The sequence below is a fragment of the Rhizopus microsporus genome, assembly GCF_002708625.1.
Source record: "Rhizopus microsporus ATCC 52813 unplaced genomic scaffold scaffold_14, whole genome shotgun sequence".
In the NCBI taxonomy this organism is placed as follows: domain Eukaryota; kingdom Fungi; phylum Mucoromycota; class Mucoromycetes; order Mucorales; family Rhizopodaceae; genus Rhizopus; species Rhizopus microsporus.
The window spans coordinates 701,599-717,727 of NW_019671929.1; the positions used below are offsets into that span (position 1 = coordinate 701,599).

Genomic DNA, 16,129 nt, shown 5'->3' on the forward strand with positions numbered 1-16,129 from the left:
ATCTCTCGGTTGAGATAATGTCGTGATAAGAGGTCAGATTATCACGTAAATTATTTGCAGCATCCACAGAACCTCTAGATCTGTTTAATACTATAAAAAATAATTTAAAAAACTCAACGAAATAAAAATACAGGTCTTAAGCTTTGTAGTAACCACACGCGTCGTGTAAACTGAGAAGGTCTGTTCAATAAAAAAAATGTAGTTTATATCGGCCCAAATGGGCCGACTAAATCTTTACTTGTTAATAAAAATACAGTATATAGTCCCTTATTTTATCAAGGCACATCAAGTTTGATCTATGCCTTTCTTTTTTAATTGTACGCGATAATGATAGATATGCAATCATTTCTATCTTAAATGGTTTTAGCTATCAACCTTATACAGAACCCTTCTTCCTATATGGCCCATACTAAAATTATACATGACACAGCAATTCGTTTATTATAAACAATGTATAAGCAAAAGAATTTACATACAAAAGAATGTCATTAAATACTATTTCTTCTTCCTCTCTTTCCTTTCACTTCTTTTCCTTTCAAAATAGGATCTTGTTCATCATCTGTCAATTTTCCAGAAGCATATGCTTTCCAACGAGCCACCACCTCTTTTCCGACATCATAACCCGTTTGAAATATATCATTATACTTTGCAAATTCCAAAGTACCCCATTGTTGTACAGGCAGTTTTAGATAGAGCGTGCCATCCGTTACTTTGGCCTCTTCCAATTTCGCAACACTACTCACATAAGCAAGTCGACTCTGAATTTCCGCAATGCTTGGAATGTTGTAGGTTCTGAACGGATTGAGGCCATGTAAGAGTGCCCACCAACCACTGATGGAATCACCATAATAAACAGGACTCGTGTCATCCTCAGAAGCAACGTCGACAGCAATGATGATATCTGCTCCCATACTTTTAGCCACTGAGACAGGAAGATTGTCCATATAGCCACCATCGACAAGCATATTGCCATTATCGCAAATAGGCGGCATATAACCTGAAAGTGACATTGAGGCTCGAATATATCGCCATGCATAGCCTGTCGTATGAACCTCCATACGTGAGAACGTAATGTTGGTTGTCACTGCATAGTAAGGTAACCAGTAATCCTCAATCTGACTATCACCAATACATTTCCAAATGGCTCTGTTGAACTCATGGCCTGTAAACCATGCAGTGACAGGATAAGTCAAGTCCATGATCTGTCTCCAAATGCTAGACACGCGGCCTGCAAACATCTTGCTTCTTGCAATAACAGATACAAGGTCCATATTGCGTGCATACAATCCGCCGACAAAGCTACCAATACTTGTGCCACCAATGATATCAATCGGAATGCCTGCCTCTTCAATGGCTTGAATAACACCTACATGAGCGATACCACGAGCACCACCACCACCAAGAACAAGAGCCACCGATTTGCCACAGATTCTGCGAGCCAAACGAGCAAAGTCATTCCTAGAGGTTGAACTTACACCAGTCATCGTGTTAGTGTTTGACTTTTTAAAATCGAGCAATCGACTAATGGGAGGCACAGCAGAATAGTACTCCTTGATCTGGTCTTTGACGTTGGATAGCATAGTGATAGAGTTTGCGGTCACCTTTCTTCCTTGCTGTGCTAACCATGGAGGCACAAACTTTTCACTAGCTGCTAAAGTAGTATGTTGACGCAATGCCATATACACATGATGATGGGCTTGAATCCACAATCGGTTCTGCAAGGGAAAAATAGTTAGCAACTGTGAACACACGCAAACTACACGTATTACCTTTAACCAGTTTTGAGTTGTGCCTGGAGCACAATATCTTTCTCCATGAAGCAAGACAAGTTCTTTTCTTGCTGTTGTCTTCAAGTTGATCAAGAGACGCTCATACTCTCCAACAGAGGGGTCACCATCGCCAAGACCAACTAACAAAATACAATCGGCCTGTCGAATACAAGTACGCGTCCACTGCGAGGTAACGCCACCATCAGCCAAGTACAGAACAATCCTATACTTCTCTTCCTGCTGAGCAAGCCAAGAAGCCATCTTGAGTTTACCTAAACGAGAAAATGCGTATTTACCCATGATCGCTGTCACGGTCGCACTGTTCAAAAGGACACATGTGGCTCCTACAGAATGAATCAAGGCAGCCTTTAAGCTCTCTGCAAACTCGGTTACCGGAACAGCAGAATTAACAGGAATGATACCAATCGTCTTTAGGTTCACGTTGTTTCGACCATAGAGTTCAGGGTACCCCTTGAGATCAGCGGTTGAAGCGATCGCCGTTTCTGGATTGGAGCTTATACGAAACACATTTGGATTTTGCATGTCTCTATTACGCAGTTCAAGTGAACGGAAAGCGACCATACGCGAGATTTGAAGTGTAATTTCTGGATGACGAAGCGCAAGTGCATTAAACAGTGTTTTAGGCATACGCGCAAGTTCTGTATCACGAATAGCGTGAAGTGTGGCAGATGTAGGAACACCAGCTACGACAAAAAAATTCAATTCAGTCTTACAGTATTTTGATAAAGACCTTCTCCTTACTTAGTACTTCAAGTTCTCCTACACTATCACCATGACCAAATTCTCCAAGAATCTCAATATCCCCTTCTTCCTTTTCATGTATTGTTCTTAAACGGCCATGCAACACCATATAGATAGCATCACTTGGTTCACCTTCTCTGCAGATAATTTGACCAGCATTCACCTGCATCCATTCTAGTGAGATATCAATCTGAAGGACTACAAAAGATGATCAATGAGGAGGGGGGAAACAGTCTAATAGATGTTATTGATAAACTTACTTAGTGGACTGACATGACCAACAAGCTGTTTAGCCAGTTTCAACATTACAGTTGGATTCTTTTCGATAATTCTATCCAAGCGCTTTTTAGAGACATAGCCTACATAAGCATCCGTCTTTGCTTTAATTTCAACAAAACTAGGAAACCCAGTCAAGGCATCCAAATAACCCCCGATTCCACCAGGCTTGATGAAATACAGTGGTCTCTTGATCTTTCCACGATCTTCCTTTCCAAACTTGACTTTACTGCTGCGACCAGAAGGAGCATCCGAAGCGACGACCTTGTCGACTTTGGCACTTGTTGTACTGCTAGAAGGAGGTGGCATCTGTTTTCCTTCTTTTGAATGTTCTGATGACTTTGAGGAGATAGAGGATGAAGGAGTAAGTTCAAAGCCAGTGTCAACAATACGGGATTTTCTATTGGTGCGTCGCTTGCCCTTCTTTGTACTTGCTTCTTCCATAACGTCTTCTCCCTTGGTGGGTGTCATGGATACTTCCAAGAGACCATCAATGACAAAGAACAGACCTGTGTTGTGAGCCCCTTCACGTACCAAGACAGCATCCTTTGGAAAGTAAAGAATCTGTACGTCATCAGGAGAAATAGGATCCGCCTTGTTCGCACTAAGAATATCGGAATTAGTGCCGCCTGATTGTACAGAGGAAGTGGTTGATACAGCATCGTCATCATAATCAGCAATAGCATCCAAAGAAGGAGAGGTCATTGCATCTACCGCACCTGTGTGAGAGAATAGATCCATGGGATATTGAAGGCGAGATCTTTGTTCTTCATTATAGGAGCGACGAGGAACTCTAGGAGACATGGCAAACGGAGACTTGGGCTCTTCTGAGGAAGCACTGGAGTTTTTAGGCTTGATTCCAAGTGCATCTGAAACACACTTTACGATCGATGTTCGTAAATGTTCATCATCTTCCATGCTATACTCGCCTCTTCTATTGGACTTTTGGCGGTATAAGCGAGGTGAAGCGGCGTTGGATGGAGATGAACCCAATTTAGGATTGCTATTAGGACTGCCGTTATGAATGGATGGTGTATCGGGCATATCGATGATACCTATAGCTTGAATGATTCCAGTACTATCACTACGGCTAATTTCTGCCGGTGTCAATCCATTCTCATTGTCTTGAGATGCAGTTTCTTCATCGTTGAACTTGTGTCTCAAACGGTCCATTCCATCGGGAGCAAAAAAATCCGCTGGAAGTTCGGGTAAACTAGCAGATTCATTCACGAGCCTTTCCAGTCGTAAAAGTTCCTTTGTCAGACCAAGATACCGATGACTTGTCATCAGAGTAACCCTCTGAAATCGAGTAACAATCACTTGAACAATATGAGCAGCAGCCTTGGGGAACTTTTGTGTCAATTTGTGGAAAGCTTCTTCAGGGATAACGGCCAATGTCGTATCAACCGTTGCTCGGGCAATAATGTTGGGATGAACAGAGCGATAGGATCGTCTATGCCATTTTGAGTAACCATTTATATCTTGTAACGGCTGAGAATATTTGGAGGTGGAGGCGGATAACTTCTTGGAAGTAGTAGGAGGCGGCAGACCAAATGAATCATTCAACTCATGTGGCTCGATGTCTTCGTTTTCACTGGCTAAAATCTGGTCTTGAGAGCTGACTGCCTGTGGTGATAACACGGTTGGATGTACTGATCTTGTCCTTTTACGCAGCCCACTGTTCTCTGATTCAGGTTTTGAAACACTAGGTACCATCGGCTCTTCTAAACTAGGAAATACTTGTTTCCATTCGTCAGATGATGAGTCCTTGTTTGGTTCATTGTTATTAGAGACAGGAACCAAACGTGATAGATGAGATTTAGATGTTGACTTTTGTCTCTGTCGCTCCTTGGCTTCTGACCTGTTGAAGCTTTCTCTAAAGATGGAAAGGATAGTAAACAGACTTGATAGAGTACCGCCAGCACCTACTTCATTAATCAAGGTGTAATTTTTAAATTTATCTCTTCTATGATTCGAATCAAAGGGGTCACTATCATCTGCTGGTTGATTCCACAAATCGTTGGATTCAAATACGTCATCCTCATCACTCGTATCATCCAAGTCCTCATTTTCAGGCTTTACAAACAATTGCACATGTCCGTCCACGACGATATAAAACGAACGTTCTTGATCCGGGTTTCTAAAAAGAGTATCGCCAGCCAATAGCTTTTTGGTTTGAAGATGTCGTGCAAGTTCATGAAAGACGGGTTGCTCCAAGTAACCAAAGATCTTAATGGAAGACAAGAAGGCTGATAAAAACTCATCTGGATAGTTCTTAAACCCTGGCTTGGAATATTCATTTTCTTCACCAGTATCTGGATGTAAATCAAAGGAGGATGCTACTTTGGGCGATTTAATTGGCTTTAAGCGCGAATACTTGGTCAGGAATCGATATCGAACGACAAGATAAGCGATGGTAGCAATGATGGTAAGAATGACGAGAAGTGATGAAAAATTCAGGTGCAAGGTGAATGACCAAGTAAGAATTCTATAAAAGAAGACAGGTATTGAAATGGTAGCAAACCCAACGATTTTTAAAAGAATCGCTGGTATAAAACCAAGAACTTTGGAAACCACAGATCGCTGAGTGGATGGTGCAAGTGCTGGTTTTGTCACGCTGACAATAACTTCCTTAGGTGGTGCCTTTGTCAAGGAGTCTAATATAGGTCGACTTGAGTCCATTCGAATGTCTTCAAGAGGAGGAAAAAGGGAAGAAAGTCAATGGAAGTTTAAAGAATCAGCATTTTTATTCGCACTTTAAAATTTCTAGCAGAGTCTAAAGTTTACATCATGCCCCTTGTAACACAAATGGCGTTACAGTCCATTGACACGATTTCATAAAGTAACAGGATGATTTTATGTATCAAGGGAGCATAGAATACAAGATGTAGACATTGATTATTTTTCATGATATATCGAATGTAGTCAATGCGGATGAATTCACCCTAAAATACCTTAGAGAGGGCTACGCAAGTAACATAAACTGGTATTCAGAGTTTTCTTGCGTCCTATTTTACACTTTATTCACAAATTATTCGCACACTGATAAAAAAAATGATAATTTCAGACACAAACAATGATAAAAGAGAGCCCATCAGAAGCAAAAGAAATGATTAGTAAATCGGTTATTACACTGATATTAAATACACTATAAAAAGAGTTTATAAGAGAAACAAGAAAAGTGAGTAAACTTGTAAAAGAGATTATTAACATCTTACCCGAAGCGCATCATGGTTAGGGCTGGCGATAACCAGCCTGGAGAAGACAGCGAGGAAAGAAGAGAAAAAAAGAAGCAAGTAAAGAGAAATCAAGAGAGAGAGTGGGTGAAACCAAGTTTGGTAAGAACCAAACTACCCCCAACTAGCACCGGTACTGTTTCGATTTTATGATCTACAATACTACATATCAGTTTCTTACAAGAGTAAATAATATAACATATCTTGCGGCTAGCTGGGGAATAGATGGTCTTACTTTTTGGTCCAAAGAAGAAGTCAAGATCAGACTATTTAAACAAAGTTTCTAACAACTTTTTCAGTTACGTGTTATTTATAAGTGCTGACCACATTTATCTTATATATCTCTCAAATAAACCAAACTCATTGACTTTTTAATAAAAAAGAAAGGATTGCTAACCAACTAAAGTGTAACTGTTATTGATATTGTGTGCGAATAATTTGTAAAAAACGCTATTACTGCGGTATTTTTTCCTTTTTATCTGCTTTCTTTTTTTTTTTTTTTTTGTAAAAAATGGCTATAGAATTGATAGACGCATTTAAAAAAATGTTTGGATATGATCCAAGCACAGTCTGGGTTGGCTATGAAAACGGCACTCTTATTCTCTTTAAAGAAAACACTGATAAGCAAACAGCTATAGAAAAAGCACAAGAACTAGTAGCAATAGAGGTGACAGCAGGAACAGATACTGCAGATTTTAATGTATATCGGATGGACAAAGCTTATCCTGATGATAACGTTTACTTGGTTGCATACTCTAATCCCTCCAGCATGGTCACGATTTTAGAAATGCCTGAAGATTCTGAAGATATCATAGTCGGGCTATCTGGTCGTGCAAAAAGAATTCAGGATAGCCAGTCAAAAAACATTATTTGTACCTCTTTTGATTAAAGATCGTTGAAAAACTATGAATATATTTCCTTCTTTATTCATAATCAGGTTCCCCTTCTGGCTTTTTTGCGGGATCAATACCGATAGATTTCATCTTGACCGCAATCTCAAAGAGATAATCATAGCATTCAGTCATTGTCTTTGCCTTTTCCCAAGATTCTATTGTGACATTAATTCTCTTTTTCATAAACATCACTTTTAGGGCCTTACCTCCCCAGACATAAACACCATGACGACGTACGAGGACAGCATTTGTATTGGGATACTCTCTCATAGCCTAGTGATATAATAAGTATCACTGTTATCTAGACTCGAATGAACTTACGGCTGCCATTCTATCCGTCAAATCTTCTTCTTCAGGTGTATTTTCAACAATAGGCACGACTAGCTTATCAAAATAGCGCAAGTTCTGTGTTGTTGAGCCAATACGAATACCTTTAATCATTTCTTGATGAGATATCTCAAACGTTTTGCCAGGGTACAACAATGTTGCCATGACGGCATTCTGGGAGTGTGTATGAATACAGGCGCCTGCATCGCGCATGGTGTAAGCGTTGTAAAATAGAGGTGTACAAGCAGAAGGCTTATATGTCAAGGGTTTTCTTAAAAGTGTACGATCTTGTAAGGTCATTACAAATAAATCTTGGGGCTCCATGCGTTCTTTTTGAACACCTGAAGGTGCGATGTAGACCTTATCTCTGTAGAAGGCAATTTTAGTTGCTCTTGTTATCGACTCTTGCTCTTTTGTTACCCTTTTCTAATACTGATACCACCTCCAGTTCCAGTGACCCAACCCAAATTGTAAAATAACCTACATAATTCAGGAATAAGGTTGGCAGGGTGATGAGGATCTTCACTCTGACATAATTCAACAGATGTGGTCACTACTTCTTTAACAGACATGGTTTAACGAAGAAAAAGGAAAAGTCAGCTAAAAAAGCTATTCAGCTGGAGTAACCTGTCTGGTCTGTAGTGACAGTCTAATATAATTAAAAAGCTTTCAAACAGATATATTTGAACAAAAATTCTTTTACTTTAACATGTCTTTACTTTGACTTTGACTTGGAAGGACGTCCTTTCTTTTTCTTTTCAATTGGCTTTTCAGTAGTTAACTTTACCTTATTTTTGCCCTTTGTGGCTTTTGTCTTCTTTTGTGATTTTTTCTTGGGAGCGACCTGACGCTTTACAGCCTTGACATGTTTTTTGAACTCCGTGCATTCTTGAAGGAGACCTTCTTCATAAGCGACGGTGAAAAGCTTCTCTAAGAAGGGGAAATAGTCAAACTTTTGTCTTATAAGGTCATCGATATCTTCATTGTCTTGTTTGCTTGTAGGTGACTCGTAAGTGACAGCCATTAAACTGAAGGCGATACCATTATCTTCACTGTATATATACAGAGTGTTAGTGATAAAATAAAAACGCAGATTATATTTACGATGCTGTCATCTTTTGCTCAAGGAAAGGCTTTAGTGTGTTCAACCAGTCATTTTCAGAAGAGGGGGCAAGCTTGATAGGACCATACTTTAATCCATCAAGTTCCCATACAAAACCGGCCTTGTAGATGTAGCTCACGTAGTGGTAGTTTTCAGCGTCTACCAGCTCCTGGTTGCTACCAGCCAGCTCTTCGTCATCGATATCCATCGTCAGGGTATCAGATTTTTGCTGCAAGCTTTGATTTACATAAAGAGAAGATATCAGATTCATGTATATTTATCATGAGAATAACTGCTGAAACTTACGTGGTATATAAGTGGTGAATTTTACGTATCTGTGGGGAATTTCCGAGCGCCATACCGCGATTCTATAAAGTATTAGTCAGAAAAAAGATGCGTAACATCGTGTTTATGCACTTACCACGGGAGAAAAGCCTCTTGTGAATTCCAGGAAGCTTTCTAAAAGCGCTCCTTTATAGATATCAGCGTTAAATAAGACTGCCAGTAAGGCTAAAGTACCACAAATGTTTGTTATAACCTAAAACACGGTTTTAGTAGTTTTCAGAAACAGTGTATATGTAAGTTATTTACCTGGGCAGTAAAGGTAACAGGAGTGTCATTGATATCGATTGTATCTGCATCCGTGGGAATGGTATCGTCATCATTATCTGTGCACTTGGAAGCAAGGATTAAGCCGTAAACAGGTCTAAGAAAAAACGTGTAAATATCTAAGACTTTGTAAATGTTTAACATACCCTTCTGCATTCAGAAAATCAAAATCTAAGCTATACACTTCTTGTACTTTGACTTCTTTAGTACCGTACTCACGCACCATGTCATTAAAGATCGCTAATGGACAAATGAGTAACAGATGAAGTAGTTAATTTTTAGATCATTACCAGGATCAGAAGGCAGCAAGGTCCAAGGTTCATTTTGGTCAGCTGGAAGCATAAGATCAGACGTCATTGTAATAGATTTGTAAAAAGATGAAAGAAAACGCTATTTTTTGGGTTCAAACTATCTGGTTAAATAGAGAGAGCTTGAATCATGTGATAAGCCCAAATTCTACGCCGATATATAAACACCTTGCTATGGGGTTTTTTTTTCTATTGTTCGTGCAGACGTGTGTTCTTGATTAAGTAACAAACCAGGTTCTTCATGCACATTCTGATCTTGCTCTTTTGTATTTTGGTGTCGTTATCAGGCTTTTAGCGAGAAAGAGTAGGTTTCTTTGAGTAACTTTTGGATAAAAATAGACTTGCTAGTTTGATAGCATATAGGATTGTATTATAACTTTAATTTGAAGAAGAGTAAGCAAGGTCAAATATATCAGTTATCACTCGGTTTGACTCTATTTTCATAGATAGTTATTTAAATATTTTAACAGCATTTTTATAGTAATTATGTGGTCATGGTTACAAGTAACTATAATAGCAGATGCTCTCTCTCTCTTTCTTTTGTTCTCTCTGGTTTTGCTCATTACTGCAAAGAATGACACCTTAGTATCAGCCAATAAATTCTTTCAATCTTTGTTTTATTTTAAGTTCTTTTTTACCTTATGTGTCGATTCTTATTATACAAAGGAAAACAACCCATTTTACTTGCTCACGTATGGGCTTTCAGAATATATGCTTATCAGCATTGAACTCACTTGACACATTAGTTGATCACTAGACCAAAGCATTCGATTGTCAATCAATCATTTGATTCCAGATTGCGTATTGACCAAGTACGCCCACTGAACGGTATATATTTACAAGTTTTTCTTATACTCTCTTTATTGACACCTTTTGCTCTCTCCAAGGTGATGGCTTTGGTGTAGGTTGGTATGATAGCGAGACAAGTCATCATGAACAAGACGAAGTTACACCTTGCATCTTCACCTCAGTCACACCAGCTTGGAATAATGTGAACTTGGTTCGATTAGCTGAAAAGATTAGAAGTCCCTTGATTTTTGCTCATGTTCGTGCAAGTACATCAGGTTCTGTCTCAGAAAGCAATTGCCATCCATGGTCGTAAGCATCGTTACCGTCATTTGTATAGGAGAGCATAATTGATTTTTTTTTCTTGTTTAGGTATGGTCGTCTTATGTGGATGCATAATGGTGGAATCGCACAATTTGACAAGGTATATATATTTTTGTAAGTTTAGAGAGGTTTAAACAATGTATTCAACCTTGTAAAGATCAAACGTAAACTGCAGAATTCTTTATCAGAGGAACTATTCTTGTTCGTACAAGGCAATACGGATTCTGAATGGGCCTTTGCTCTATTTTTGAGTTTTGTAAGTGTTCTTCATAACAAATGAAATAAACTAACTTTTGTTGATTAGCTTTCAAATCCAAAAGCCAATTCATTTGAGCACCAAGAGTTAAAGGAGGCTATGCTTAAAACCATAGCTCAATTGAACTCGTGGGCAGAGGAATCAGATGTAACTGAGGTATGCAGCTTATCCCCCCTAACTAGTATCCCTTTTCTCATGACACACTTTTTGCTATTAGCCTTCGCTTTTAAACTTTGCAGTGACAGATGGTGAATCTGTAGTCTGTGTACGATATACAAATAGCAAAACAGATGAAGCAGCGTCTCTTTATTTTTCATCAGGCACCAAGTTTGAATGTTATCGCCCTGGACATTATCGTATGGTGAAAGCAGATAGAAGAGAACACATTGTTGTTGTGGCAAGCGGTACGTAGCCCTCCTCATACAGAAGTGCTCGATGCAGATAAACTTAACTTGCTATCTAGAACCTTTGACGTTTGAAAAGGCGGATTGGCTCACAATTCCAACCAACAACATTTTGGTGATCACTCCAAAGCTTAATGTGCTATTACAACCTATTAAAGATAAATTTTATACGCCAGAGAGAGGCCTAGAACACAAACTTGGCGAGGATGAAGCTGTAATTATTCCCGATCCAAAAGCTCAATTATTCAAAGCAAAGGTCGAAGAGCAGATGCGTCAAGAAGCATCGACCACCACTGTTTGTATGTAAATAAAAATTTTCCCGACAAACCAAGAAGATAGGTCAGATTGGATGATCGGTAGAGCATGGATAATAGACCGTACATGCTTTTTCTCTTTTTGCAACCAAGCCAACAGTTGTCTCGGCGATGTTTAAATAAACATAGCATTGCACATAAACTCATTCTGTAAAAAAGAACTTTTTTTTCTCTTTCCAACGTCACCTTGATCAAACTTGGACTTTATTCAAGCTTTTTTATGATCGGAAAGCCCCAAGGCTGATTTATAAAGAAAATATCCGGTAGATCACAATCGCATGCTTCTTCCGTCTTTAACCGCCATGTTTTCAAAGATACATTTAATAAGAAAAAAAAAAGGTTTTATTGTCTAAAGATGAGATAACAATAAGAAAATAAATATTGAAGATATTTACACGTAGAAGAAGCAAGGTATAAAATCCAAATGATTTAAATTTCGGCAGTAATGGCTTCAGGAGAAAGACCTTCATAGATGATACGGTACACGGTGTTAAAGAGAGGGAATTCTTTCTGCATACTTCTGGCAGATAAAAATTCATTGACTTCCTGAGCCGTCAAAGTACCTTGAAGCTTTTGACCATTCAAAAGTTCTTCTTCTAATTGTTCGATTGGCTTTCCGGTTTGAACAAAGGCTTCAGCCACCTTACGGTTACGACCACCATTGCATGTTGTAATCAAGTCTGCGGCGCCACAGGATTCGAAGAAGGTCTCGGTCTGAACAGCGTCACCAAAGAATGTTTGACCAAATTTGCGCATTTCCATCAAGCCCAAGCGGATGATTGCGGCTTTTGTGTTGCTACCATGACCAAGACCATCTGAGAGGCCAGCTCCGACGGCAACCACGTTCTTCAAAGCACCGCACAATTGAACACCGACGTGATCTTGAATCACTGAGATACGGAAATAGGGAGTATTGAACAATTTCTTGAAGACCATACCATCTTCCATATTTTGACAGCCAATAGTGGATTCACAAAACTTTTCCATGGCAACCTCGTTAGCAATGTTAGCTCCACTGAGCGCAGCACAGGGGATGTTCAAGATACGTGTGATTTCCTCAGAGAAGAGACGAGTGCCTTCTGCAGTAATTTCAAGACCCTTGATCAGAGAGATAGCGCGAGCATTAGGAGCCAAGTGGCCCTTCATCTTTTCACAGACACCCTTGAGGAATTGATGAGGAACGACAAAGACGACGAGTGAAGCGCCTTCACAAGCCTTGACAACATCAGGAATAGCAACAACGTTTTCCGGGAGCTTGATACCTTTTAAATACTTTACGTTTTCATGCTCTGTGTTGATAATATCAGTCAGGTTACGACCATCGATTTGTTCTTCAAAGACCCATTGACGGACGATAGGTTCAAATTGATCAGAATGAACAGCAGTGTTTGTACCGACAATTTTAGCGATAGCAGAACCCCAGTTACCAGAACCGATAATGCAAACTTTTTCAAGAGACATGTTGATTTATGAATTGATAGAAAGAGAGAAAAGAAATCAGGCTGCTTTTATATATCTGATTTGATAGCAATCTATTCATACTCCGTAAGCGGGGTAATAGAGAGCTTATTGTGTGTTTTTGAAATGATAGTCATCACCTCTTCTCCTTCTCTTTTTCATTCTCTTTGGACAAAGATAGACAAATATAGAGCTTATCAAAACCTTGTCTGATCCCAAAAAGGGAATGGTATGCTTTCACATGCTCTCTCTCTTTGTTTGTTTGATTACTCCTAGTGTAAATGACGTTTTTTATATTTCAAGTCAAGAAATGATCGGTCACTTAATCAGTGCTAATTTCTTTTTTATTGACATCATAATTTCCCTTATCGTGACAAATCGAGTATAATGCCTAACGGATCTTTAATCTGATTATTGCCCCTGAAACACACACTTTCTCTCTTTGTCCTTTTTGCTTAAACAGCAGCTGCGTAATTAAGTAATGGTTATTTTCCATATTTATCAATAGAGCAAAAAAGACGTATACGATCCATCGGTGATTTAATTATTTTCTACCATCAATAAACGGGGACAATGATTACACGCATATGATTAAGCATGAAGAGCAACAAAATGGCTTTTTTTTTGAGAAAAGATGAGTGGTTATTACATAAGAGAGAGAGAGAGAGAAGACGTGTTGTTTTCTATCAGCTGATTCAGTCATACAAAAACAGTTATGCAAAGTGCATAAAAGAGCATTAAGCCATACTAAATCATCACATAACAACAACCTTTGTCTTATTCACTCACTCACACATGTATAAATATACGCGTCAGAAGGAGCACAACTTGAAGCGGATTGTTTCTCCACTAGACAACGTGTACAAATATAGTACTTGTATATATCGTCATTAGTAAACAGACCGTTTATTAAAGAATGTCTCATATATTATCACTACGTATCTATATCTTTTGCTTACAATTACGCGTTTGATAATACCTTGATTATCTAATCCTTCAGTAAAATGTCGGTTTTAAGAGGTGATAAGTCTTAATTCGGACACTCAGCATATGATCTCATCAATGCTTTTCCCAAAGAGATTTTGATACAAATGATGAGGCATTATTGATGAGACCCATTGTTTTCATTATCAAAAATAACTCATTTTTTTCAAAAAAAAAAAAAAAAAAAGAGCTTTACGTTTTAAGTGATCTTTTTATCCTTTTTTTTTCAGCCTTTAACATTCACTTTCCAGTTGATAGACAAAATATGATTAGAATATATCTTTAGCTTTTAAAAAATCATGGGAACAATCTCCTGTATGTCAACAAATGCTTAACAACCTCTTCTTAAAAAGGTTAGTTTGAAAAAGTAACTTTATCTATTAACTATGTTGCTCGGTATCTGAATACTCGGAATAAGAAATCAAGAGTACAGATAACTAAGCAAGATAGGGCAAGAGAGGAAAGATAAGTATATGTCTCTGTGTGTGTCTGTGTATGTATATATAGGCGTGTACATATCAATATGATAAATAAAGAAAAACTGGTTAAATAAAGCATTCACCAAGCATGCCCTTTCAATTATAGTACCGCATAGCTGGTTTTAGTTGACGCTGATTGCAGCGTAGACCCCTTTTTTTTTTCTCACATCATAATAATATCTCCGAAAGTTTTGCTTTGTAAAAATATTTTTTCTATTAAACAATGCACTAAAAATTATGAAAGCGTAAAATAGAGGAGGAGCACAGTTAGGGCTCTTATTTGAGATGCCGATGGATCGTATACATGTCTCCTTCTTCTTTTTTTGATGAGCTTGTAGTAGCAATTAAGGTTGCTCCTCTGGATTCTTGGGGCTAACATGAGTTGCCTCAAGCTTCTTTTCAATATCTTTCAAGACTTTATCAGTATCAACAGGTCTGGCACCCCCGAATGGATCAGATTTGGGAGTTTTGGCAGGTGCGTTGGCAGCACTGTCGGTATTATCAGTTGAGCGAGGCTTCAAGTTAAGACGAGGTCTTTCAGCTTGACGATCACCACCAAAACGATCACCACGGTTGAAACCTCCACGACCACCGAATCCACCGCGTGAGCCATATTCACGACGAGGCGCTTCAGAGAATTCAAGAGGTTCCTTGCGACGCCAGGAATCAACATCAGTACGGTCTGGCTGACGAACACGGTCAGTTTCACGTGCTATAGGGGGTATCAATAGATTAGCATCAATAATACATTTCATGAATAAACACTTACGAGGTTCGGCTACACTAATACGGATGCTACGTCCATGAATGCTTTCTCCAGAGAATTCCAAGGCTTTTTTAAGGGAGTCCAAATCTTCGAATTCGACATAGCCAAATCCCTTGGGTCTTTCCGTCTGACGGTCACGGAGAAGGCGGATGCTGACAATCTTTATAAAAGTTTATCATCTTTTTCTCTTTTTATTTCCCTTTCTTCTTACCTTTAAGTCAGCGAATAATCCAGCCAAGTCATCTTCTGTAGCATCAAATGACAAGCTAGCAATGTGTGCAGTGTATGGAGGCTTGGTAGGAAGTTCAACAGGTGCACGAGGAGTGAACTGACGTTCGCGTTGTTCAAAGCCTCTGCGCTCATGACGTTCTACTTGAAAATAATGGTACATTTTTTTGTTCATGTCTATTCATTATATATTTACCACTGCCACGGCGACCACCAAATCCACGAGGGCCACCAAAACCTTTATCGCTATTTCTGCGTTCGGATCTTTCGAAAAATCCACGATCTTCATCATGGTATCCACGAGATTCATTTCTGCTTTCTCTTGCTAGTATTTAAATGTTAAATAGAGCAATATATATAATCGGCTGTATATCGGCTTACAGGCAGCTATTGTACAGGTTAATAAATGTTTTTGTCTCAGGTATAAAGTAAAATTCAACTACGTACGAGCAGTAGGAAGTTCAACAACATCGTCAGCCCAAGAGCCACCAGTAGCTATTATAAACAAAAAGAAAGAAAGAAAGAGTGATTAACTTGATCAGTTCTTTCAAGCAATTCTTCTCTAATTTACTTGACGTACTGTCATCTGCTAAAAAGTCAGACAGTGACATCTTTTGAGCCTTCTTTTTTCCAGCTGTAATTGAACTAGTTTAGTTATTGTCTACACATAAACATTTATTTAAACTTACACATTCTTTAAACTATTTTATTTTATTCTTGTATAAAAAAGAAATACAAAAAAATACTCTAATCTGATGCGGTCTTTTAAACAACGGTTGGTAACTGATTGTTTCCCTCGCTTGATTCTTTTGGTTATTATGTACTTCATAGACAAAAAAGTATCATGT

The 16,129-nt window shown here is 38.7% G+C and overlaps 7 protein-coding genes across 7 annotated transcripts; 2 read left to right on the plus strand and 5 right to left on the minus strand.

The window, feature by feature from the left end:
• Positions 1–401: 401 nt before the first annotated feature.
• RHIMIDRAFT_293805 (patatin-domain-containing protein) lies at positions 402–5,821 on the minus strand. The gene is made up of 4 exons (XM_023614017.1): positions 2,792–5,821; positions 2,532–2,729; positions 1,770–2,473; positions 402–1,715 (listed from the first exon to the last, which is right to left on the minus strand). The coding sequence occupies exons 1-4, from the start codon at positions 5,487–5,489 to the stop codon at positions 489–491; spliced, it is 4,827 nt and encodes a 1,608-aa protein (XP_023464151.1). The 5' UTR covers positions 5,490–5,821; the 3' UTR covers positions 402–488.
• A 733-nt stretch (positions 5,822–6,554) lies between these two features.
• Positions 6,555–6,932, plus strand: RHIMIDRAFT_245540 (uncharacterized protein; the record flags this gene model as incomplete). Its single annotated transcript, XM_023610210.1, has 1 exon — positions 6,555–6,932. One exon carries the CDS (start codon positions 6,555–6,557, stop codon positions 6,930–6,932), a length of 378 nt encoding a protein of 125 aa, XP_023464152.1.
• A 34-nt stretch (positions 6,933–6,966) lies between these two features.
• Positions 6,967–7,835, minus strand: RHIMIDRAFT_239924 (APAF1-interacting protein; the record flags this gene model as incomplete). The annotated part of the gene is made up of 4 exons (XM_023609268.1): positions 6,967–7,091; positions 7,143–7,209; positions 7,258–7,630; positions 7,684–7,835. 4 exons carry the CDS (start codon positions 7,833–7,835, stop codon positions 6,967–6,969), a joined length of 717 nt encoding a protein of 238 aa, XP_023464153.1.
• Positions 7,836–7,978: 143 nt separating this feature from the next.
• RHIMIDRAFT_245542 (cysteine proteinase) lies at positions 7,979–9,331 on the minus strand (the record flags this gene model as incomplete). The annotated part of the gene is made up of 7 exons (XM_023610211.1): positions 7,979–8,315; positions 8,368–8,601; positions 8,672–8,733; positions 8,787–8,903; positions 8,957–9,071; positions 9,121–9,214; positions 9,265–9,331. 7 exons carry the CDS (start codon positions 9,329–9,331, stop codon positions 7,979–7,981), a joined length of 1,026 nt encoding a protein of 341 aa, XP_023464154.1.
• A 592-nt stretch (positions 9,332–9,923) lies between these two features.
• On the plus strand, positions 9,924–11,359 carry RHIMIDRAFT_205663 (N-terminal nucleophile aminohydrolase; the record flags this gene model as incomplete). Its single annotated transcript, XM_023606844.1, has 8 exons — positions 9,924–9,974; positions 10,029–10,110; positions 10,170–10,380; positions 10,441–10,492; positions 10,550–10,648; positions 10,697–10,804; positions 10,866–11,052; positions 11,112–11,359. The coding sequence occupies 8 exons, from the start codon at positions 9,924–9,926 to the stop codon at positions 11,357–11,359; spliced, it is 1,038 nt and encodes a 345-aa protein (XP_023464155.1).
• Positions 11,360–11,577: 218 nt separating this feature from the next.
• Positions 11,578–12,838, minus strand: RHIMIDRAFT_39178 (NAD-dependent glycerol-3-phosphate dehydrogenase). Its single transcript, XM_023615188.1, has one exon. The coding sequence runs from the start codon at positions 12,825–12,827 to the stop codon at positions 11,796–11,798; it is 1,032 nt and encodes a 343-aa protein (XP_023464156.1). The 5' UTR covers positions 12,828–12,838; the 3' UTR covers positions 11,578–11,795.
• Positions 12,839–14,498: 1,660 nt separating this feature from the next.
• On the minus strand, positions 14,499–15,998 carry RHIMIDRAFT_39215 (RNA-binding domain-containing protein). The gene is made up of 8 exons (XM_023615191.1): positions 15,971–15,998; positions 15,862–15,915; positions 15,729–15,776; positions 15,663–15,668; positions 15,478–15,606; positions 15,265–15,422; positions 15,057–15,213; positions 14,499–14,999 (listed from the first exon to the last, which is right to left on the minus strand). The coding sequence occupies exons 1-8, from the start codon at positions 15,972–15,974 to the stop codon at positions 14,632–14,634; spliced, it is 924 nt and encodes a 307-aa protein (XP_023464157.1). The 5' UTR covers positions 15,975–15,998; the 3' UTR covers positions 14,499–14,631.
• Positions 15,999–16,129: the final 131 nt, after the last annotated feature.

Coding starts and splice junctions, on each gene's coding strand:
- RHIMIDRAFT_39178 (XM_023615188.1), bottom strand. CDS start 12,827: ATGTCTCTTGAAAAAGTTTGCATTATCGGTTCTGGTAACTGGGGTTCT.
- RHIMIDRAFT_293805 (XM_023614017.1), bottom strand. CDS start 5,489: ATGGACTCAAGTCGACCTATATTAGACTCCTTGACAAAGGCACCACCT. Junction 2,730..2,791: donor TGGTCATGTCAGTCCACTAA/GTAAGTTTATCA, acceptor CATCTTTTGTAG/TCCTTCAGATTGATATCTCA. Junction 1,716..1,769: donor CAACTCAAAACTGGTTAAAG/GTAATACGTGTA, acceptor TTTCCCTTGCAG/AACCGATTGTGGATTCAAGC.
- RHIMIDRAFT_39215 (XM_023615191.1), bottom strand. Junction 15,214..15,264: donor GATTATTCGCTGACTTAAAG/GTAAGAAGAAAG, acceptor ACTTTTATAAAG/ATTGTCAGCATCCGCCTTCT. Junction 15,000..15,056: donor TATTAGTGTAGCCGAACCTC/GTAAGTGTTTAT, acceptor TACCCCCTATAG/CACGTGAAACTGACCGTGTT.